The sequence below is a fragment of the Silene latifolia genome, chromosome X, assembly GCF_048544455.1.
Source record: "Silene latifolia isolate original U9 population chromosome X, ASM4854445v1, whole genome shotgun sequence".
NCBI classification, from domain to species: domain Eukaryota; kingdom Viridiplantae; phylum Streptophyta; class Magnoliopsida; order Caryophyllales; family Caryophyllaceae; genus Silene; species Silene latifolia.
Window position 1 is genome coordinate 179,174,296 of NC_133537.1, and position 25,502 is coordinate 179,199,797.

General features: G+C 36.0%; 1 protein-coding gene across 1 annotated transcript; it reads left to right on the forward strand.

Moving 5' to 3' along the window:
* Positions 1-15,647: 15,647 nt before the first annotated feature.
* LOC141618786 (uncharacterized) lies at positions 15,648-19,037 on the forward strand. Its single transcript, XM_074435862.1, has 5 exons — positions 15,648-15,654; positions 16,143-16,597; positions 16,704-17,026; positions 17,549-18,544; positions 18,947-19,037. Exons 1-5 carry the CDS (start codon positions 15,648-15,650, stop codon positions 19,035-19,037), a joined length of 1,872 nt encoding a protein of 623 aa, XP_074291963.1.
* Positions 19,038-25,502: the final 6,465 nt, after the last annotated feature.

Below are 25,502 nucleotides of genomic sequence, written 5' to 3' on the forward strand. Positions count from 1 at the left end.
TTTCCCTCATGCTTCGAATGTGGTGTAGTCGTCCCTATGTGATAAGAGTAACAAGCAAATAAATATATACAAATCTATAGTACAAAGGAAAGAACATGTTTTTGAAATTCATCTTTTTTTCGTTTTTGAAATAGGTTAGATGTTAGAATTCCCCATCCCCACACTAGTATGGACATTGTCCCCAATGGATAAAATGATAGGAAATTATGCAAATGCATGAAATTATATGAAATGCATGAATGCAAACTACAATGAATATATTTACAAATGATGCAAACTAAACTATGCTATGTGATGTATGCTTTCGATTGGTCGGAGAGCTAATTTAAATTAACTCGGGATGCTTGTGACTAAACTTCCTGAACCGGTTAAAGTTATGGATGGAGTTTGGCCACAAGGCCATGCATGCTATACAAATTGTCGTTTTGGATTTTCCTAGTGGGAGTAAAATTTGTCATCACCTTGATGTTACTAAGGTGGAAAAGGTCCTTTGGTGTTACTAGGACACTCACTAGGCAAAAGCCAAAACAACAAGAATTATTCAAACTAAATTATTATGCAAATCAATCTTTGACATAGAAATGAGAGAGGAAGAAAAAGCTCACAAAAGCCATGGTGGGTGCCTCTTGCCCTCTTCCACCAAGCCAAAGAACTCTTTCACTTGTCATCATCATCTCCTCCAAGCTCATCACTCCAATTCACTTTGGATTCATCACTCTCATAAAAGTCCATAAACTCACCTCCATCACTATTTACTTCCACGATGTCACCGTCACTTGAGATTTTCTCCTTCCCGTTACGATTTCCACTAGCTCCGTCATTCCCATGTGCTAAATTTGGGAAAAGTATGTCAACTTGAGCCCATGAGGGAAGTGCTCCTTCCTAGTTAATCCGCCCTTGGCGGGCCATTTGATGGAAATTGAGATAGAGAGCATAGTAGGCATCCACCCTATCATCGTATTGTTGTTTATGCATTGCTTGAAGCAAACCCGTAGCAAAGTCATCCCTTGATAGAATGAACGGGTTTGGGTGGTTGTAGGGTTGGTGGGGAAAGGGGTAGGGAGGAATTGTGATTCTTTCCCCCTTACTTTGTTGTGGTTCACTTGTTTGTTGTTGGGTACGGGTGGGGATTGATCTTCTTGTCTTGAATTCCCGGGCACTAGGTATGAGGGTATTTGGGAAAGGGGACCCCTCCTTGGTGAAATCCTTGTCAATCCTTCCATTGGAAGGCTTAGTGGGGTGCTTCCCTTTGTTAGCCATTTGATTTGCCTCTCATACCCTTCGTAGGCTATCCAATGGTGTTGTTGGAAAAGAAGTCGTTCATTGAGCCTAGTGTTGCCCGGAAGGGGGACATATGAGTTATCTTTGTTGAAATTTGGGTTATACCTCTTGGCTATTCTTGTAATTAAGCCTCCATTGATAATGTGTCTCATCCCATTCTCACAACCATTCCGAAATCATGCCCATCGTTCAAGTAACACGAAAGAGGCATTGAAATTACATCCGCTTTTTCCTTGTATCTTCAAATATGATTCCATGAATGTAAGATCAAGCTCATTTACCACGGCCGGGTTACGTCGAGCTAGTAGGGTGTTCGTGATGAAATGGTATGTGTAATACTCCGTATTTTAATTAATAGTTTATATTTATAATTATGTGGGTAGTCGTAAATAAATAATAAGATGAATAAATATTAAGTGGAATAAATAAATAATAAGTTGTAGTCGTAAAAGAAAAGAAGTTCAATAAAATAAGCAAATAAGACGAAGTGGGGACCACGGTGGGTACCGTGTGGGTGAGCCGTGTGGGGCCACGGTGGGACCAAGTTGAAGGGAGGTGGTATTTGGTTTGGGTGTTACCTATGCTTTAAGATATTTTCATTATTTTTTTATTAAAAGGACTTTCCTAGAACCTTCCTACTTCTCCTACCAATTTATATAAATACCAACCCTATACCTCACAATCATAATTATTCTTCTTATAAAACTCAAATACAATTGTGAGGAGAGCTTTTATGAGACAACCTTAAGACGGAGTTTTCATCTTCCGATAATTTAATTGTGGTAAGTTATCTAATCACCTAATATCAATTGTTTACGTTTGATCTTGAGCATACCTATGAACCGTTGACTAGGGTCGTTGACCACCGAGACCGTAGCCATGGTGGCTGTTGACCAGCGGGTTGACCACCGTCGGTTGGCCGTGAGTTTTGGGGGTTGTTTGTGGCATTTTGCGGGATTGTTTTGGGTAGTTTACATCTTAAATTTATTAACAATATTAGTTAATAATTATACATAATTTAGTTATTGTTTAGGTGGTGAATTTGTTGAAGAGGCCTTTTGATTAATTTCTTATTGAGAAGAATTGCTAAAAGGTAGGTTAACTACTCAACTATACTATATTAGTAATTGGAGAATTGTTGAAAGATGGATTATTTTTGCAATTGTTGTCTTGAGCATATCGTTGTAATTGTTGTCTTGAGCACATTATTATCTTGTTGGTTGGTTCTCTGTTGTTGATTGGTTGTGAATGAGATTGGCATTGCTATTGAGATTAATTAGTCTATCAGGCATGGGGATGTGCAAGTGACGTGGTCATGTACGTATGATGGTCGGACAGGCACGGTGGCGTGAGGAGTTGGGCCGTGGACCTGAGCAGTACACCGTGTGGTGTCGGATTGGAAATCACTTAATGGTGCGTGTGTGTGGTACGGTCAAGCCGTGTATGTGCCGTGTGTGTGTGACCGTGATGGTCTTGGTTTGGATCGTTAATTGTGTTGCAGGCTGACGTATTATTAATATTGTTATTGTTGTTTTGTTATCCTACTCAACCTCGTGGTTGACTGTGTATTCGTGAACACCTGTGATGAACCATAATGGGGAGCAGAATGATTTTAGGTTAGCTTGTGTGAAGTGTTGGATGCTTAGAGGGGAGCTTTGGGACGAGATCACTCGGGTCTAGAGATCGCCTTAATTAATATTCAAACACTATTTATTTTTAATTCCGCTGCAGTTGTTAAAAGTACTTTATAATATTTATTTATCAGGTTGGATATTTGTAATAAACCTTTTGAGGCACTTTAATAATACATCGTCTTAAAGTACTTTGGTATCTGTTTGTCTTTATACTTACTACCTCAGGCAACTGAGATGGTAACACCTTTATTTACCTGAGAATATCTGGCTAAAGGCTCTTAAATAAATGGGGGTGTTACAAAGTGGTATCAGAGCGAACGTTCCTAAGGCCTAAACAAATAATTCATTGAACTTAGGATGAGTCTAATAAAATGAACCCGGGGTACAAACTGTTTAGGAGCCCATTTTCTAGGTTAGGGAGACGTCCTTGATCTGGCCCTTTTCAGTTTTGAGCCGGTCACCTCGAGGAAGGATAAAGAGAGAGAAGGGTGGTTAGCGTGGATGTTTTACCTTAAGGGTCTAATTGTGTCCTGAAGTTGCGAAAGTGGTAATTTTATTTGTAGGATGAGAACAAAAGGTAAGAAATTTTGAGACGGATGGAGGTAGGAGGTGTTTGGCCTATGTGATGGGTCATAGGCGTGTGGTCTAAGTGGTGGCAGTATGGTGATTGAAAATTAATTCATAGTATGATTACACATGGGAATTTTCTTGACATATTAGAATATCATGAAACGAAAATATAAATCAAGGATTGTTGCATTGTTATGTGAATTGGTTGTATATATGTGGACTATACGTTTAGTAAAATTTCATGTCTAGAGATATGCGGTATGTGTTGCCCTGAGCCTGTAGGCATAGAATTATGAAATTGCATGAATTAACGACTAAACATGTATCAAAATAATTAAATCGTGAAAAGAGGGAGGAAAGGCCGTGGGGCCATGATGCCGTGTGTCACCGTGGTTGGTCGGGCAAGACCAGCTCGATCAATCACACATTCTTTTGTATGCAGAAAATTTTATCTTCTACCTTATATACCCGAAACTTCTTAGAACGAAAACTTATGTTTCTTATTTTATCTTATTAGAACCCAAATGGCACCCAAGAGAGCTACAACCACAACTGTGACCCAGGAAGAGATCGATAGGCTCATTGCAACCAATGATGCGCTGATTGCTACATTGAAATCAAAGACTACGACAAAAGATCCTGCTAAGATGAGTGTTGCTATTGCTCGTCATAATCCAATGAAGTATGATGGACTTAGTGAACCTTCATTGCTGGGAGATTGGTGTAGGGAGTTTGACAATCTTTTCGAAGTGTTGGACTGTCCTAAGGAAATGCAAGTAGATCAAGCTGCTCACTACTTGAAAGGAAAGGCTGGGTTGTGGTGTGATGCGTGTATTTTATATAAGGTTTTTACCCCATATTTACACGCATTTCTATGTTATTTATGTGGCATCCAGCTACAAATGCCCCGGAATAGTCTGCTTTGGTTTGTCTTGTACTAATTGAAGGTATGAACCGGAAAGGAGCGAAATCGAGCCTAAACCTATGCCAATCTCATGCATTTTGGAAACGAAGGAACTGGAGCTTGGAATTTGTCAGTTAGAGATGCATGAAGTGGCTTCAGAAGGTGTTCAAGAAGTCTACCCGTGCTGATATAGCTCGATCGACCCATTTGGCTACCTAAAATGGTCGCTCGAATGCTTTATTCTCTTGAAGTTCCTCGATCGAATTCTACCTTTACTCGATCGAGATTGTCGTCTTTTGAAGTCTTCGATCGAGTACCCTATTTACTCGATCGAACGGTTTTCCGAGTTTCATTATCGATCGAGTGGTTTCATTTCACTCGATCGAGAGCTTTGGCCTTTTATGCGGATTCCGAGTTATTTTCGAGATTTCCTTTTGTAATTAGGAATAAATAAGAATGACGACAGTCATTATGGAGGGATCTCTCTCTTTTCCTTCGACTTCTCTCTCTCTCTTAGAATTTCACACTTGAAAACCTAATTCTCATTTTTTGGCTCTTCCCTTGTAATCGGTACTCTCTACTCTTAATTAATTAATTACTTTTGCTCTATTGTTTTCGTTCCTCTAATCTCTCTACCCTTTTTGTTCTCTTCTTGATTTACCAATTATGTCTAATTCTTACAGTTTCTGTATTGTTGTTGTTTATTCAATAATTATGCATAGCTAAACTCCTTTGCTAGGACATGGGGAGCCATGATTTTAAGGAAGTTATGAATAGGTGATTAGGGTTTAGTGCGAATTAGATCTATGTTGTTAATCACTGCATTTAACTGTTCTTGTCTGCTTGAGTCAACGCAATTAGATGATAAATTTTGTACACCTTGACCTAGATCGGAAAATTGGAAGGGGTAAGACCTGCAGTGAACATTAGAGCATTCTAATGAGGGCGGAAGCTAAGTTAGTATTGTTTTAGGGCGAATAGCTGACCGGAAGGACCCTTTCACTACCATGCAGACCTAATTTGCATTGACCTAGGACCCTAGATTTGACTCCTTGAGAATCATGGTGAACCGATTGTCCTAGCTGTTTCTCTCTACTGTATTTCTCTTTACTTTATTTCTCTTTTAATCTCCGTAGATTAGAACACACCTTTAAAACCCCCAAGAAATAGTTACTCAGACGGACTTAGTATAGCGTACATTTTTCCATTTCCCTGTGGAGATCGACCCTTCTTCCACTAGCTTCTGTTAGTTGTTTTAGGTTTTTATTTTTGGTGATAAACGACGGTATCAAATTTTGACGTCGTTGCCGGGGAGGTGGCGTAATTTTGTTGCTTTATTTTAAGTCTGTGTCTCGTCTCAAGGAATTTATTCCTTGAGATTGATCTCATATTTTTCTAGTGCTTTATTAGTATTGCAGGAAATCTGTTCTAGAAGAGAACATTGTCTTCCCTGTTGTTCTATCAACTCTACTTGCTAAGATGCCGAACATCGCCAGTCATTCAGAACCTACGGTGGATTCTCTACCTAAAGGTTTTCTGCTTCCTACTACAGACGCAGGGACCTTTGGGATTCATCCATCCTATATACAGTTGTTTGAGAGAAATCTCTTCAAGGGAGTCCCTGGCGAGGATCCATGTAAGCATATAGAGCTGTTTACGGAGTATTGTTCTACCATTCCCTTAGCTGCTGTGGTGACACAAGATAGGGTCAAGGGAGTTCTTTTTCCTTTTTCTTTGACTGATGACGCCCGGGAATGGTTGAGAGACTTGGACAAGGAAGCTGCCGGTGTTACTAACTGGAATTCCCTAGCTTTAGCCTTTTACAGACGGTACTTTCCACCACAGCGCACTAATGCGTTGAGAGGCCAAATAACTGCATTCACACAACTGTCTACTAAAGATCTGAATGGGGTTTGGACTAGGTTTAAGAAACTTGTTCGTTCTGTGCCACATCATGGCTTCAAACGTTGGTTCTTATGTACGCAATTTTACAATGGGTTTTATCCTGGCCAAAGAGCCATACTAGATAACGCGGCCAAAGGGAGGTTCCAGAAAAATGTTGAAGATGATAAAGGATGACATCTTATTGGGAAATGGTCATTCATATCGCTGAATATGGGAATCCCAGAGGAGGTAGACGGGCAAGTGAACTGTTATTGGCTGAAGTGGAAAGTCTCAGTGGAAGGTTTGATAATACGGAAATTTTACAAGCTTCGGGTGCACATGAGCAAGTCCATGCTATGATTGAGCAAGAGGTAATTTGTGGTAGATGCGGTACAGAAGGACACGATCCTATTACTTGCATGGTGGATGTAGAGCGAGTCCGTGCTTACCAACAATTCAAGCAAGGAGTCCCGTTTTCTCAACTTTATGAAAACTTGACCATGCCGAGTACCTCTAATCCTTCTAAACCAATGCCGCAACAAGTTGAATCACCTTTTACAATTGTAGAAATTGTGGAGTTAAAGTCGTTGGTGCTGACTTTAGCACATCAACTCGAAAGAAAGTCGGACACAATCGACAACTCTATAGAAAAGTTGCATGACCAAGTCGCGCAACTTACATCCGAGCAAAGTCAAGTGAATCACCCACCTCAATGCGACCTAATCAGTGCAATAAATCTCCAAAGCGGTCTTACCTATGATGGACCGAAAATGCCGGAAAAAGATGATATAACTGCTGACGAAATTCCGGAATTATTTTGGAGGAATTAATCGAAGATGCCCCTGCTGAGCATCGTCACATCACTCGATCGAGTGACAATTATCCTCAATCGAATGATCTACCCTCCGAAAATGCTCGATCGAACATTCCAAACATTCGATCGAAGGCTGCTCATTCTGATATTCTCGATCGAGGTGATTGTTGTCCTCGATAGAGTGACTCGCCCACCAAAAACGTTCGATCGAGGGGTCCAGGTTTTTGATCGAACTGCGCTAAATCTGATGTTCTCGATCGAGAGGTATGCATTCTTCGATCGAGTAATCTGCCTGAAGAAAACGTTCGATCGAGTGGGAGTAATACTCGATCGAGTGCTTGTGCCAGCGGAAGTCCTGTTTTGAAGCCTAATTCCGCTGCCGTGTCGTCTTCCCCTGCTGCGGAGATGCCACACTCTGACAGAGGTAAAGAGAAATTCGCAAACCCGCTTATTGTTACCAGAATTGAAAGGATTCTATAACCCTCTAATTAAACTCTTTAAATTATTAATCTAATTTACTCTTAAAAACTAGATGTTGATCTTATGCATGCATAAGAAAATAAAACAAAGATTAAGAAGAATACTTCTTACATTACGGAAATCGGATATTAAGGGCACAAGTAAGAACGAACACCTTTCTTACTTGTTCTTGAGCTTAAATAAATGGACGATCCTCCTTTGTCTCAATATTGTGAGAACCTGCTATCAATTGCACCAAGACTAACCAAAAATCTCTACTAATATTAACTAGATATTAAGTAGAAATATTCCCTAGTTTATACTAATATTACTTGTATTACTACACTAGTAATAAGTAGAAGAGTATTAGTATTTTGAGAGTTGTTGAGAGAGAGAGATTTTTGAGAGATGCATGTAAATTATATATAAGCATTTGGTAAGAATAAGAGTGTCCAAATAATAAGGACATGGATGCCCTTTTCTAGGCAATCACACGGCACACCCATGCCAAATGGAGTGATTTTTGCTCTTAGTTTAATCACATGCAAATGCTTTAAGTGTATGAGTAGGTTTGATCATTATGGTGTAAGATATTAATGTCATATGCACATGACATTAGTTCGAAATTTGGACAAAGTAAAGAGTAAAATAATACTCTCCAAAACCAGTGGCCATGTGCCATATTTGTCCAATTTTGATTTTTAACATTTGTCCCACAAATGCTTATAAATCATGTGATCAATTATCTTATATAATTAATTAATAATATGATCATTTAACAATTAAATATCACTATTAATCAAATAATATATACTCAACACTTAAGTAGTGTACTACCATTATATCATTATATAATGGATCCCGTAATTACTAGTTAGTTAAATTACAACTCCTTGTAAATATAAATAACTTATTACCTCTACCTCAAAATATTTATAAAACCTCAACTAATTTAGTAACTCAACATTTAATTACTAAATTAAATCTTATTTAATCATATTACAATAAGATATACAATTCAACTCACATAACGAGGGATTAATTAATCTGTATCAAATACAATTAATTAATTATGTATTTGGGTTTCATCCTTTAGGTGTTACCTTAAGGGATCAACTGACCACCACCGTCAAACGACAGTAATTTCAAACTCTAGTCAGCCAATCATTACTGATTAATGTTGATCAGTTGATTTATATAAATGAATCATCCCTTTACGTATTCTTATTATGAGTTTCAATAATGTGATCTCACTATTGTTGAGGACACATACTCCAACAATCTCCCACTTGTCCGAGACAAGTGTGCGTCACCAATTCTCTTGTCCTATTATTATCTCCCACTCAATGCAAGGTGTCTTGCAGGTCGTTCTTGCAAGTGATCATATCAAGAGTGGTTTCTTCGATCTGGAGAGTAACTGTCTGACCGGAACTATCTACCAAAGATACCTTCCGAGCGTGGCTACGCATTTCCAGCTGAGTGGCCCTGAGATTTTTAAATAACCCTGACAAGGGGATGGACAATTCTTATTGCACTATTCCCTTTGTTTAGCCACAGCTCATCATGACCCAAGATCGGATGCCTATTTGACCCCATTTACGAAAGTCGTAGAGCATAACTCAAAGTCACTCAGAAACTGTGCCAACTTGGGCGAATAGTCTTTAGTCAAAGAATTGACTTAAAAGAATACTATAGTAGCTCTTGCCACGACCAGCCTATATATGAATTACCAGAACTCTATAAGCGGTCACTGCCCGACAGAGTTGTTGGAGTATGTGTCCTCGACAATAATGCGATCACATGTTTAAATCTCATAATAAGAATGCATGAGGGAAAGTAATATTTTATTGTCAACTGATCCACATTAATCGCTAATGATTGGCTGACTAAAGTTTGACATTACTGTCGTATGACGGTGGTGATCAGTTGATCCCTTAAGGTCATACCTCTAGGGTAACACTCTTAATTGATTAATTAATTAATTGTATGATGATACAAGTTAATTAATTCCTTAAAATTGAACGAATGATTTTGTGAGTGAGAATTCGTATCTTATTGTAATTCGATTAAATAAGATTCGTGCTAAGTAATCAAATTGTTTTATTACTTAGGTTTATTTATTGTTTATGAAACAGTTAAAATAAGAATGAATGATTTATTATAAATACAAGTTGTTGTGATTTATAATTCTATGACCCATTTTAAGTACTTGTAATCATGAATTAGTAGTCAATTTTTGTATGTGATTTATTTTGTTCATATAATGATTTTTAATAAGTTAAAATGCATTATCAAACAACATGTCTAGTAACATGTCCAATATGTCACATTATACAAATTGACAATTGACAAACTTAAAATGGACCATATTAAGTCCATGGGTGCCGTGTAAATGGGAGTGTAGGGAGTTGATTGTGTTTTGTTCTATTAATTAGAGAGAACACAATGATGCCCTACTATGCATAGGCGTGCATGCCTATATTCTTGAGAAGAACACATTGTGCATAGATAGGGCACTTTTTCCCTACACCAACCGGTCCCCATATGGAAAAGAAGACTTTTTTTTTCTCTTATTATTCATTTTTCATTCTTACCCAATATTCAATAGATTTGATAATTGAAAAATTCTCTAAAATTGTCAAGAACAATAAGAGAAATCCTTGAGGAGTAGATTCTACATTCTAGTATCACAAATCTCCAATATTATTATACCATTACTAGAAGTAGTAAACAATAATATTAGTTATTAATTTTAAGGGCTCATATTCTAATTTCTAGTATTTAAATTAGTTTATGAATTAAGGGTGATTTTCTTTGTACAAATCCTTGAGGAGTAGATTCTACTATTGGATCTAAGGGTTTTCTTGGAGCACTTGGATTTTTCTTGAGAAGACTAATTTGGAAGGTGTCCAAATTAGTAAATCCATTCGGCCCTCTCTTGTAAGTAGATCGATTTCTTCTTACTTTATTTTAATAATGGTATGCATGCATAAGATCTTATTAGTTTATGACTAAGCTAAACTTGTAAAGTTATTAGATATGTCTAATAAGAGATTAATGAATCTTTCAAGAGTGTCGCTTATAGTCTGCCTATGCGATCGACTAGTCATCTCTTATGACCCTATGGCACTTGAACTTGCCATCAATCGCATCACACTCTAGTCACATGGAGACGTCACCTCATATAAGTGACTAGGGGCCAATACTATGTTAATCCAATTCACTTAAATAGGGTTCAATATTGTCTTGACAACCTATTTGAAAAACAAAGTATTATAAGAAAAGAGTTTTGAATAAAACTCAAACGATTAATGTATTATCACATATGTAAAATTGATACCATATCAATTACTACATAATCTATAATCCATACTTAATATTGTATACATCCATACATCTCAACTCAATTGAAATGGCATGACTTATCATGCTAAGCCTATGAGAAGGCTTTGGTTAGTAAGTCTTAGCAACACATTGCACTTTCCCTAACCTTACTATGTACTTTTTCCTTTGTTATGTATAATCTTTATTATAAAACTTTTGAGTTCGTGTCTAAATCCAATCTAGACATAGGCTTTCAGACCTTGAATAGCTCCCACTGATCTCACAATGAGTAGGGATAGGACCTTCGGTTATTGGAACGAACTACCATAGTTCCTCCAATTCACAAAACCGAATCCTAATATCATCCCCTCCTTCTAGCATATCTCATTATTGCAAGTGTACTCAATTTCTGTTGTACATATCTCATTGTTCAACTGCCTATTATGTTTTTAGCAGATATCCTCCTTAAATAATATAGCCAAGACGGTTCTCTAACCATCCTTATGTGTTTTAGAATATGGTATTTGTGTAACTCCTTGCATACAAATCCATTAATTATTTCTACACACTTATCCTCTCTAATCTATCACTATAGATTCAGATACTAAAGATGTCTTGCATCTCTTCCTAGTCTCCCAATCACTTCTTCACGAAAGAAAGTATTGGCCCATCATTCTCAATGAATAATATGTTATCAACATATGAGACATAGAAGACATATCATTACTGCTTCTTGAGTACTAACGGATAGACTATATGGCTATATAGTGACTTTCATTTAAATTCGATTTATAACCTTTCATCACAATCTAAGTATAAAATTATAAGAATGTCGATACATTTTAGCTTAATGAATTAATCCTGCAGCGGAAGCAAGTGGATTCAATTTCTACATGTTCAATACCTTTGAACTTGTATAGACTCTTATCATTATAAGAATATTCATTTAACGCTAATATCCTCTTAGAACTATCTTTATAGGTCTTGATACCTTAGAGATGTATTATTCCTCTCCTAAGTCTTTCATCATTCGCAATGATCAATATGTCCCTTACATATAAGACTATTAACACCACATTACTCCCACTAAACTCCATGTATAAACAGAACTACTCGACAATTCGAGATATGTTTATCACATGATTAAAACATACAATTCAACTCCTTAACTTCTACTTAAGATTTCTTCTTAAGTTTGTATTCTACCTTAGGACAGTCGCGATTTACAAAACTCATGCAAGATGATTTTAAAATCCAACTATATCAAATCACATCCAAATACAATGAAGCGTTGTTGCGTGCTTGCAAAACCCTTTGCCACCAACCAACCAAGCTAAATAAACATTTTCATGTTTATGCTTGCATTGAACTTTTGCGGAGTTGAAACTAGATAAAGCATCTTAATAAGTTACAGGTTTGTTAATTCCTGTCTACTTAGCTTTCGAAAATATTTACTGATTTTTGACCAAGAAGGAACATCTTCCCACGTCTTATTCTCAGTTTGTGGCTCTTGAACATTTTCTCCCACTCTGTCTATAAGAAATAATCCTCTTTTCTCTAATAGACAGCATCACGAGCCACAAACTCTTTGTTCTCGTGATCATGTAGGAAGAGAGACCACATGTTCACTATCGAAACAAGCTACAATTTAGGTACCATGCCTAACCATATCACATATGAAATGTAGATGATTGCTTTAATTATGTTTTGTTTTAGTGGAATAAATAAATACTAGACAAATTGTGATAGAAACTACTTCCAACTTTATAATAAAGATTCTATCATATCATAATGAAAGTGAACTTGTGATACCATATCACACTCCTTTTGGTGCATATAAAAAGTCTTCACTTTATTGTTTCCTATTTTAACAAAGTACTAATACTTTGGTTTTATAATCTCTAGGTTTTAGTACCTTTTAAACATTCATTGAACTTATTCAAAGAATTTCTCTTCTTACCTCATTAAGTGGATACCAAGTATCTACCTAGTTCGTTGGTAGAAGAGATGAAGAAGTAATAACCTTTTCTGATTGAAATTGTATTCCACCATACACTTTAAGGTGTAAATAGGGCGAATATCTTGCTCTATTCATAATCCTTCTCTAGAAAGAAGTCATGAATTAATCTTGCTTTGAATACAAGATTCGTACATACCAAGAGATTCCCAATCAAATGGTTTGGAACACTAGTCAAAACTAGTTTCTAAATGCAATTTTCAATCAAGAATTGAGAAAAGATTGGGGTCACCAACTTGAGTCTTATATAATAAATATATATGACATTTATTTTAGTTTGAATATAATTACCTTGATTTGTATGGTTTCACCATAAACTTAATCGTGGCATATAAGGGCACACGCTTGTTTTAATTACATAATAGTGAAACCCTTTGCGTTTTTCTACAAAAACTTGAATTATATTCTTATTTAGAGTTGGTGTATATCATAACAATTATTGAGATACATTTCTAAATACGAAACTAAAATGAGTACACTATAACACTTATACGTCCATGGATGAAATGGCAACTACCCTAGTTCCATTCATGTAAATTTCTAAATTTATTCTTGCTAGTCGTCATACGATTATTCAACGTTAGGATTCTAAGGATTTACAAAACCCTCGGATAGTGTTATGAACACATCGTCCTCTAAATACTCATTTAGAAAGGTGGTTTTGACATCCTTTTGCCATATTTTATAATCATGAAATGTGGCAATTTCTAACATAATTAATAGATTTATATCAAATACTCATGACGTGATAATTCGTAAGAATGCAATGTTAATATCATATATATTCAAGAAGGAATATGTTGGAGTCACACAACCAACTTTCTTGATCTTTACTTATTTGGAGTTTGTCTCTATTTCAGTGTCTAACACCTTCTCTTTTAATCCTAGTTCTATCCTTAATAATTAAGATAGATACTTCCTTCTTATTTCTCCCACTTACTTCAAGAATTTCTACTTGATGAAGACTTATCTTCATATAAATTCCTAGTTAATCCTTCACAAGGATGAACTTTATTGTGGTATTTGGTCAATTAAAATTTCTAACAAATCAATTTACCAATTTCACATTGTCATGTTCTTAACAACTTAAGTGCTTGATGACAAGTGTTTAGGTTGAGCAATAAGACTTTTGAACCATGGATGCATAGAAGAAATTATCAAAACATGTTTTGAGACTAATCTTTGCTTCTAGTCATATTTCTTCACAAGAAATTATAGGTATGTAAGGAATTTTAAGATGCTAATCTTATATTTGCATAGGACAACTTCTATGGAGTTCTACGGAATAGAACGATTCCTATGGAGCTAGTCCATTACCTATGATACGGTTCATTTGAGGATTTAGAAAGAGATTCTATTTGTCGTTAGTAATAGTGGTTTAGCGGAGACTCATGTTACAATCGAATTGATATCATATATAAATAGGAGCGATAATAAAGAACAACATAAAACAACAAAATAGTGGGAAAAGAAACATTCATCGTTAAAAAATAAAAACATTTTAGCATGTTTTGGCATTTATATAATGACCTCCACCCAATTATATAAATGATTCCGAGATCCAAATTCATATTAATTTGGGCACGGGAAACCGATACATCCCTCACTAATATAACTCGGTGGGTTAACTCTTTAACCGAAGGTCGATGAAATTACGTTAAATTCATCTCTAGCCTCGGAACATAAGACTAGTCTTCATGTCCCGTTGAGACCAACCAAATTTCGCGTGTAATAACGTTTTATTACCCCACTTACCCAATGGAAAATGAAAGTACCACGGGGAACCGAATCTTCCCCAAATGTCAAAGGGATTCATGAGTCCTACTATTTGGAAAGGCTAATCTCAATTTTATATATGTGAAAGGTCTTGTCGATTTATTATCTATCACCTTTTATGTGAACTATATTAGTGAACTACGATAATTATAATCGACACGGTTGAAAAACGATATATATATATATATATATATATATATATATATATATATATATATATATATATATATATATATATATATATATATATATATATATATATATAGGAATGGGATCATGTGAGTATTAGTTATATATTTGAGGATTGAGGATTAATACTATGATAGGTATTTAGGGTGGAAACAAGGAAGGGCAAATTAGTAATTTAACAAAATTTGCCTATATAAACTATGTTTTACATCAATACCGTTATTTCCTCCTTTCAAATTCTCTCTCTCTCGTAGTTGCTTCTCCCTTCAATTTCTCTCTCTCTGTTGCTTCTTCCTCCATTGTTGAGCTCGAAAACCCTAGAATTTAGGCGTCATCTCCGTTTTTCGTCGTCATTCTTCACAATTATCATATTATTCCAATTAGTTCATTTGTTCGAGTACGTAATTGGCGTTTTTCGTCCCTAAATTTCGAATACGTCCTAACATTACTCAGTTTGTTCTTCTTTCCTTTTTATAATTTGAATTTCATCTTGCTTTTGTTTGTTATTTTCAATTTAATTTTGTGTTTCCTCAAATTCGCACGTTTTTTGTTTTATTTCCAGGTTTTCTTCGCTCATTCTTCACAATTATCATATTATTTCAATTATTTCCTTTGTTCGTGCACGTAATTGCCGTTTTTCGTCCTTATGTTTCGCCTTCGTTCTTATCTTAGTCTGTTTGTTCTTATTTATTTGTTATTTTCAATTTAATTTTGTGCTTCTTTAAAATTCGGCTCGTTTTTGTTTGATTTCCAGGTTTTCGTGCTCAAATCTCTGCGTCTTCAATCTTCATTGTGATGTCTGGTATGTTATTCTTCTTAATTTTGTACTTTCAGCGTATTCTGAAATCTCTGCGTATTCTCTCTTTATTTTGTACTTTGACTTTCAATCACATGTTCGTCATACTTTTGGTACATATTTTTTGTTCATTGACGTTCTTATTTTTCTCAATATGTGATATTGTTTTCTACACCTGGTGATATTGTTTATGTTGATATGTACATTGTATATTCACGTTTGTGATATTGTTTTTCAACTTCATGTGTGATATTTGTTCCAGAGTACGTGATATTGTTTTCCTGAATATGTGATATTGTCCAGGCACCTGTGTGATATTGTTTCTGCAACATTGTTTGTGATATCGTTTTCCATCTTCATATGTGTTATTTTCCCAGACAACGTGATATTGTTTCCCTAGATATGTGATATTGTTCAGCCACTTGTGTGATTTTGTTTTCGTCCATATCTTTTACACTTTTTCTTGTTATCTTACCTTTCACTTTTCTTGCCAGATCCTACAAGTAATGTAACCTCTTCTTCCTGTAATGATCTTCATGTCTCTGCCATTACCTCTAAAGATAGTAATGATATTGTTGAGTCTTCACTTACTTCTACTCTTCTGATTGAACCACCTGATGCATCTAGTTCTACTCCACATGTTGAACAACATTCTGTTCCTTCTCGTGTGCATCAACTACTTTTGGACTCCACACCTGGTGGTAGTGAATTGTGGACAAGGAATGTTGCACCTGAATTTAAACCTTATATTGGCCAGTTATTTGGGACGTTGGAAGAAGCTATTAGTTTTTATGATGTTTATGCAGAAGCATGTGGTTTTGAACCTAGAAAGTCTTCTCAAAAAAGGTCTGTTTCTGGTGATGTGAAGTATAAATTTGTAGTTTGCAACCGTGAAGGTTTTAGAGATCGTAAGAGGAAGGCTACTGTTTTAGATAGTGGAAAGGAGCAGGCAACTCCCAGGCCTTTTGATATCAGGAACACTAAATTAACTAGGATTGGTTGTCTTTGCTATGATTGAGTTTCGCTATAATGGGGATGGTTATGTTGTTTTTCAGTTTCGTGAGTGGCATAATCACCGTCTTTGTTCACTTAGAAATCAGCAGTTTCAAAAAAAACACAGGCACCTCCATCTTTACCATAAAAAGACAATTATTGATCATTCAAGGGTTAATCAAGGGCCAACAAGGGCATTTAGAAATGTCAAGGAATATGTAGATGGCTATGAGAATGTTGGAGCTCAACTTGTTGATTTTAAGAATTTTGGAAGGGATATCAAATGTTTCATAGGAGATCGGGATGCTCAACTGTTTGTTAACTATTTTGAGGATAAACGTGATACCACTGAAGGTTTTTACTTTGCTTATGAGGTGGATTTACGGTAAATGCTTGGTTCGTGCGTTTTGGTGTGATGCGAGTCTCGTAGAAACTATGCTTTGTTTGGTGATTACATCACTTACGATCCAACTTATAGTACGAATAAGTATTGTATGCTTTTCACTCCTTTTACTGGCGTAGACCACCACAAAAGGTCGATTACTTTTTGCTTCGCGTTGCTATTTCATGAGGATGAAGATTCTTTCACATGGGTCTTTCAAAAGTTCCTTGATGCTATGGGATACGAGAGCCACACCGTATAATAACCGATCGGTGTCTTTGGAATAAAGCGGGTTTGCGTGCTGTCTTCAAACATGCTAAGCGCAGATATTGCATGTGGCATATCATGCAAAAGGTTACTGATAAGGTTGGGCCTGCAATTTCGAGAGAGACTGATTTTGTCAGCCGTTTGAATGCTATTGTTTGGGATCTTTGAGTTAGAACCTCTTGAATTTGAAGAAAAGTGGTGTCAGTTGGTCAATGAGCATAATCTTGATGGTAATTCCTAGTTGTCAACCATGTTTAGAAAAAGGAGGAAATGGATCCCAGCTTATTTTCGTGATGTTCCTATGGGTTGTCTATTACGAACAACTCAACGTTCTGAGAGTCAGAATAATTTTTTCAAGCGTTTTGAAAATGCACATGGTACACTTGTTGAATTCTTGATGCGGTTTCAAAGTGCCATTGATGTACAACGCCATACTCAAAAACAACTTGATAGAGACGATGATTGTACTCTTCCACAATTAGCGACTTCTCTTAAGTTGGAAGCTCATGCTTCCAAGGTTTATACAAATGTCGCTTTCGATTTTCAAGTAGAAGCTTCTGCTTCTATTTGTTCCCTTAGTGTTGGTGGCTTCACACCACCTGCAAACGGTGTAGAATTAATTGGTATTGCTGATGCCAAAACACAGAAGACCTACCAAGTCGTCTACAATTCTCTAACGAATGACGCTGAATGTTCTTGCAAGTTGTTCAACAGGAAGGGTATTATTTGTAGACACATTATCTGGGTTTACTCTGGAAAACAAGTCCACACTTTGCCCGATAAATACATTCTTATGCGGTGGACCAAGAATGCACATAAGATCCCTCTTTATGGTCCACATGGTGAGTTAATCGAGGATTTTGATGCCACTGATTTACGAAAGATGGAAATGTGCAAGTTATGGTCAGAGTTCTACGCGACCATCAGTGTGCTCAAGAATGTGCCTACGAAGGAGATCACTGATCTTGTTGACACCCTTAAACAATTCAGGGTGAAACTCAATCCGCAATCAGAGTCAATGACCAAAGAGCAGGAGTTGGAGATGCTTCTCGGGTGCAGTTCCTCAACTGAGGTGAGGATTTTACCACCTCGTCAGGCAAAGAACAAGGGTAGCGGGAAGAGAATGATCTCCAAAAAGCAACAATGCATAGCTAAAGCGGAGAAGCCTAAAAGGCTTTGTCGTAATTGCAAACAAATGGCTCACCATGATAAACGAATCGTCCTAATGCTTTTGTACCTGATGCCGACAATAAGGTATGTTCACCATGAACAGTCTATGTATGAAACTTTTTATCTATGCTGTATGGTCACGAGTCAGAAACAATACCATATGTTATTTAAAATAATATCACATCTTATGCTAAACAGTATCACTATTTGACGATACCAGAATGTGATATTATTTGAGGATAACAGAATGTGTCAACACATCTGTCTTAACTTTCTTTTATATTTTCCTGGTAATTTAAGAAACAATACCACATACTGTTAGAAATAATATCACACTTTTGTAGTACACAGTATCACTGCTTGAGGGTAACAAAATGTGATATTGTTTGTAATTGTTCTGAGATAGAAACAATATCACACTTCATTTGAAATAATATCACTCCTTATATAAAATAATATCACTGTTTCACCTTTTTGTGTTTTCAGGGTAGTTCAGATGAGGATGATGCTGATGATGGTTGATCGGTCGAAGGAGTTTTTGTTGATGGCGCTCATTAATTATAGCAGCAGCAAATAGACGACATTCTATATGACTAGTATATTAATATAGCCTACAACATTCATTAAAGTATAGATTATACTTTATTTTTAATAGAAAGTACTCGTACTCGGATAGTATTTGATTATTTTATTTGTCTCGGTTGTCTTGTTTTTGTATTTTGTGATACTGAGAAACAATATCACACCTTACATTTATATATTTCACATCTTACTCTAAACAGTATCACTACATCAGGACTATTATATATGCCTTTTACTTTAAGATTTTCACATCTTGTGTTTTGTGTGTTGTCAAAATATGGCAGTTCATAATATGGCAGTTTTCTAACACAATATCAACTTGTGTACACAACAATATCACAACATAGTGAAAACAATATCAACGTAAGACTTAAACTAACATATTCATATTGTGATATTGTTTATACATTCAAGTGATATTGTTTAACATACTGTGCGATACTGAGAAGCAATATCAACCTGTGTACACAACAATATCACAACATTCTAAAAACAATATCAACGTGAGATTTAACAATCCATATCCATAGTGATATTTAAAAGTAAACAATGTGGTATTGTTTTAGCCCTGTGTGATATTGAGAAGCAATATCACAAAGAACTATTACACAATATCACACCAAACGTGAAATAATATCACACTTTAGCATCAGTTAGATGACATCCAAAATAAGCATCAATACTTTACCATTATAAAAAGTTACCATTAAATTCGTTTTTAGTTTAATTAGCATCAGTTTTGTACTACCATTACATAGCCTTTACTTTAATTACAACTTCGTTCTAACAAATATAGTAGTGCTAATTCCTTCCTCTTCTCTCTCCGCGGTTCTTGATTTGCAACGGTCTTAATCCTACCACGTTTGTATGTTCTTGCGGGCTCGTTCCTACGATCTTCAAAGATCTTTTCGGAATCGGCTCCTCAGTAAAGCATATCCATACCAACAGTCATTTATTATTTCTGGACACCTTTATCATAATTACTATCTATCTTTTTGTATATACAACTGTAAATTGTTTTTACCTTTTCCTAGGAGATTGCCGAAGAATTGGCAATTCTGTGTTAATAATCGGTTTCTTAGTACAATCCTCCTTTCTTTGTTTCCTAACATCTTCTTTATTTGCCTCCTCCACAACAACATCAGCATTCTCTTTTGTTTGAACTTTCGCCATTGGTACTTCCTCTTTTCGCTTCCCTTTCGCCTTTTCGTTGTTCTTCCTCTCGTTGCTTCAATGTCTTCCATATTTCATCCTTCCCATCCGAAAATTCTTTTACTTTTTCGATCAAAGGTGTTTGTTCTCATTTATGTCGCCTAAAAGCAATCTTTGCCATTTCTAGCCGATAGTATCGCCTATACACTTTTTGGTTCAGGTCGGCTTCAAACATTACACCCTCATATCGAATCATGTGCATCATTAAGAAGTTCCCAGGCTCAGTATTGTTCATCTCTGTCTTTTGCCAAGGGAAGTTGATGTTGACAACATCAAACGTTATTATATCATCTGCTCTTTCCACTTTCTTCTTTGCTAAGTAGTCACTCATGTGCTCCGCCTACAATATTACGGTTCACCATTAGTAATAATTTCACAAACAGAGAAATCCATTATTTCAATGTTACTATACAGCAATACTTTAAAGAACTATCAATTAATCATACCACCAAATCTGCAACTTTGTGTATTTGTGTTTGCTCCCGATCGGGGTACTCTGTGTTGTCCAAAGACTTCCACCATTTGTCTCGGTTTTGAAATTTATACAAACACGAAATAATGCTCTTTCCATACCATTGGAATAAAAACCAGATCCGCTTGCAGTTACAGTGGAACGTGTTTCTTCTAATGAATTCGTCCCATTCTTCAAACATCTTTTCTTTAATCAATTCCCTGTCTCCAGCTCCTTCGGTTTTAATTTCCTGTTTTGAATATATATGTTACAAGTCCTATTTTTGTTTTAAGGAGTGATTATATTTAAACAAACTAAATGGATGACTTACCATGTGTCGAATCCCAAAAAACATCACACTTGTTTCACATTTTTTCGTGTGCTCAATATGGTTCGAGAATGAGGGACCAACATTCAATCATATTGCTACTGACATGCTCATTTGGAAGCAACGACAATATATCATTTCTGACAAGATATTGATCATTACTGAATTTGGCAACCACCTCACTGCTCCAAACATTAACACAAACCAAATTAAAATAGTGCACACAATATCACACTTCTCTAAAAACAATATCACATCCCTTAAGAAACAGTATCACAAAAATAGCAGTTATGATAAAATAAAAGTACCATCAAATTTAAATAGTGCAAACAATATCACACTACTCTGAAAACAATATCACACTCTTCAAGAAACAGTAAGACGTAAACATACTCTAATGGGAAAGCGTGGTCGTCCAATAGGCAAGTAGTCAAGCACTTGTTTCCTCATTGTCAACATTTTTGCACACAGTGATTTGTTAGCCTTCATAAACCTTGAGACGACCTCCACGTTAGAATCGCCACACCACGTTGTATGTGCTACCAAGGCCATCTCGATTTCCCCCTCCATCGCTTCCCACCACACCTTTGGCAGAACCATCTTCTACCACACCTACAAAAATATTTATTTTTGTTATTTGAATATATAATGCTTATATATAATTAAAATAAGTCAGTGTTGAAGAAAATAACCTGTTTTTTTTTGTACAGGAGTTTGAACATTCTTTTTCCCACCTTTCCCTCTCTTTCTTTTGCTTGCTGCTTTCCTCTTTGCTACTAATTTAGGCAACAGTGTCCCTTTGATTGCATTAAGGTTTGTAACCTTCCTCAGGACCTGACTCCTACATTTATTTAAATCGCTCAACACAAGCGTTGCTGCAATCTCCCCCCTGTACAACTGCCTCTTCTTTTGATCGTTCGTTCACATTTAAAATCTTCACCCACAAAAACATCATGTGGAACATCATGAATAATCCACAATCCAGGTTCAACTCTTTTGTTTGCCAATCAAAGGCAACATTTGTCAAAGACATAGTCCTGTACTTTCGCCCCACTTGCATAACCTTTCTTTGTTGAGGTAGTGCCCGTAAACAGACTCCTGTTTATGTTTATAGAAAATACCTATCAAATTTCATTCTTTAGCTAACAAAAGCATTATATCCTTAGTTCTTATTTTTAAATATAGTACTTACAGTTAAATGAGCAAGGTGTACATGCTCCTCGTCCTCAAAATGATCATAATCTCGGTTGTCCAAGTAGAACATTTTTTCCCTCTTCTTTGTCAATACAGACGCAAATGTAGTGGTCTTGATATAGCAAAGGTATGAACACCTATAGAAATATTTTATAGAAAATAACACTGTCATTCACAGACCATAGCATACAATATCACAAGTACTTAGTAACAATATCACAGAATATATAATACAATATCACAACTAAAATAGCTACCTGATTTAAGAAACAATTTCAATACTTACTTCTGACAATATCAGATAATTAACTTAACAAGATTTGATAATTAACTTAAAAGATCGAACTAAAAGTACTTTTAAATTCTTACCATATCTGAATTTAAATTCAGTGGCTGTTTATATTGATTTGACCACGTATCCCATGTCCTCCATACGTCTTCCTTCAGTCTTGTCAGTTCATCAACATTTTCTTCATCTACCAATAAGATTTTCTCCATACCACCCTGTTTGTTTATAACAGAATTGATTAGTCGTGTTGACAGATTTTTCCACGTAATTTAAAACACAAGGAACACATGAGGTTTATGTTTTCCATACCGAGTGGGCAAGGCCATAGAAAATCCTTGTGGGTCTGTTGCTGTCTTTTGGCGCCATTTCAAACTCATTGAGCAATATTGCCCATGCCTCAATAACCACTGCTTCTATTTTAGTGTCAGGCAACAAAGACTCAATATCGCTCTTTGGTATGTTATGGTAAATACCAAAGTCACGTGATAATCTCCCGTACCATTTTCCAGAAAAATTAGCATATTAGTTTTTAAATTATTTTTATGTAATAGATTAATTAATTTCTTATATTCAAAAAATAAACTTACGTCTTCTTAATCGCATGATCTGTAAGGAAGCAATAATCCATTACTTCCTTCCGACGCTTCAAGACAGTCTCAAATAATTGGTCCTGTCTCGAACATGAAATCGAGACAAGTGCAAAGATCCCCTGTCTGGTAAACCACAGTCCATAGTACACCCCAAATTATGAGGTACCATATCCGCGATTCAGGTATTTTGTTCATGCTGTCTGCGTGCAACAAATAGTCATTAATGCTCCACGTTCTCTCTGTTTCCAATCGAACATTTGGAAGAACCTCCTTCTTATGAGACCCCACACTTTTATCATCATTTTTCTCCCCACCTCTTTTCCGGACTCCACGTTCTTATTATTCAGGTCCTCAACATCTTTTCCAAATCCCTCCTTAACATTTGTTACGTCCTCAACATTTCTTTGTCTTCCCATCCCTTTTTACGGCCTCCTCATTCATTTCCTGAACCTTCTCAACAGTCTTGGTCCCTCCTAAACCAACATTGATTACACCTTCATCAAGCTGTGTCAACACATCTGTCTCCTCATTTATTTTTCCACACTGTTTTTCACCTTCTTCTTCATTTAGTGTATCACGATTCAACTCTTCAACGGGACTTCCTACTCCTACACCAATACTGGATATAACATCATTCAATTTTGAATTCATGTCATTATCCAGTCCATCATCTTCGTCTTCATCATCACCTTTGTCCAAGTTAGTAACATCATTAATATCATCATCCCGTTGTTTGTCATCACATTCCAAGTCATCATCACGTTCGTAGATCTTTATCTCGTACATCCACCGTATTTTGTGTTCAATTCCTTGTATCGCACTTTCAACATTTCAGTCCAAACATCAAATGCTGGCATCCCTTCTTTTGCTTTCTTCATTTCATATGACCTCACTATCAACATGTCCACCAAGTTATGATACCCAACATCTTTCATGAAAGGCAGCGTTTGAGTCTCTGTTGTACTCTTTTCAGGATTCCCAATTTCTTCTTCTTGAAAGATGTTCTTTAGGATCAACATCTTCCGCACCATCTACCTTCGCACCAGATTGTGTAGATGTAGTTGCTTCACCCATTGAACTCTTTGCTTTCATAGTGATCAGTTTTCTCATGTTACGTACATACCTACCTATGAACAATTCATTGTCCCTCTTCATACGTAGATAAATTTCATGAGCACGCTGCCAAATTACAAAATAAATATATTAAACACTAAAATACACTCTTTGATAATAAGAAGAAATGACACAATAATAAGGTTATTTAATATCAACTTTCATAACAATATCACAGCCTATTACAAATAATATCACACTAGTGCAAAAACAATATCATAACAATTTATAAATCAATATCACAACAATCTGTTATTCAATATCATTTGCTTTTCTAAACAATATCACAATTATCAATTAAGAATATCACAATATCATACAATATATCAAACAATATCATATCTAAAATAATTATCAGAGCAAATGCTTTTATTCAATATCAATATCATAATAATATCATAGCAGACTCAAAACAATATCACACTAGTTCAAAAACAATATCACAATAATATTTTAATATCATAGCTAAAATAATTATCAGTCATTGGTGCTTACATCCATTGCCCTTGCTCTGATTTGTTCATCAGTTTCAACACCACTAGGCAACTTCACCATCATATACCCCTCTTTTGTTTCCACTTCAGCTTCATGATCAGACGTCTGAGTCAGTAATATCTCTGGAGCTGCTGAAGAATATGGTGTCTTTTTAGGGACTTCTTGTTGCTGACAGATGGGGTACTGAATCTTTGATATTGGAGCATTCCCCAAAGATCCTGTTTTTTTCTCATCATCCACTCTCTTTGACAATTTTTTATCGTCCCAATGTTGGATGAGTGGTAAAGTGTGTTCCAAAACATCACCCTTGAAATCAAACCTATGCATATATGCTAGCATAATAACTATTACGCATCCACTAACAGTTGACTTTCCCCCTTCTTTGAACACCCTAACACTTCTAACCATTTCCTCAAATACGTATTCACACCAATCAAATTGGCTTATCCTTGTCACATGCTCAACAGCCTTTACCAGTTTCAAATCCAGAGATTTATTTGAAGACGGTGCTAGGAAAATAGACATGCTGTAAATTACAAACATTCTTTTAAATTCATCCCCAGCATCATTACATTCCATCAGTCTTTCATGCACATCTTTGACCATAATTGGAGCTGAAGTACTCTCCAATCCAAACTTTGCCCTCCATGCATTTTTCAGCTTTGTGTCTGTCACAGCAGTGGTGTTTCCCATGTGAGCGACGTCCACTTTCCGACCTTGTCGAGGAAGTTGAAATATGTCATGCACATCGTCTTTCGTCAACAGGAAATCAAATTTCTTTGTTTTGA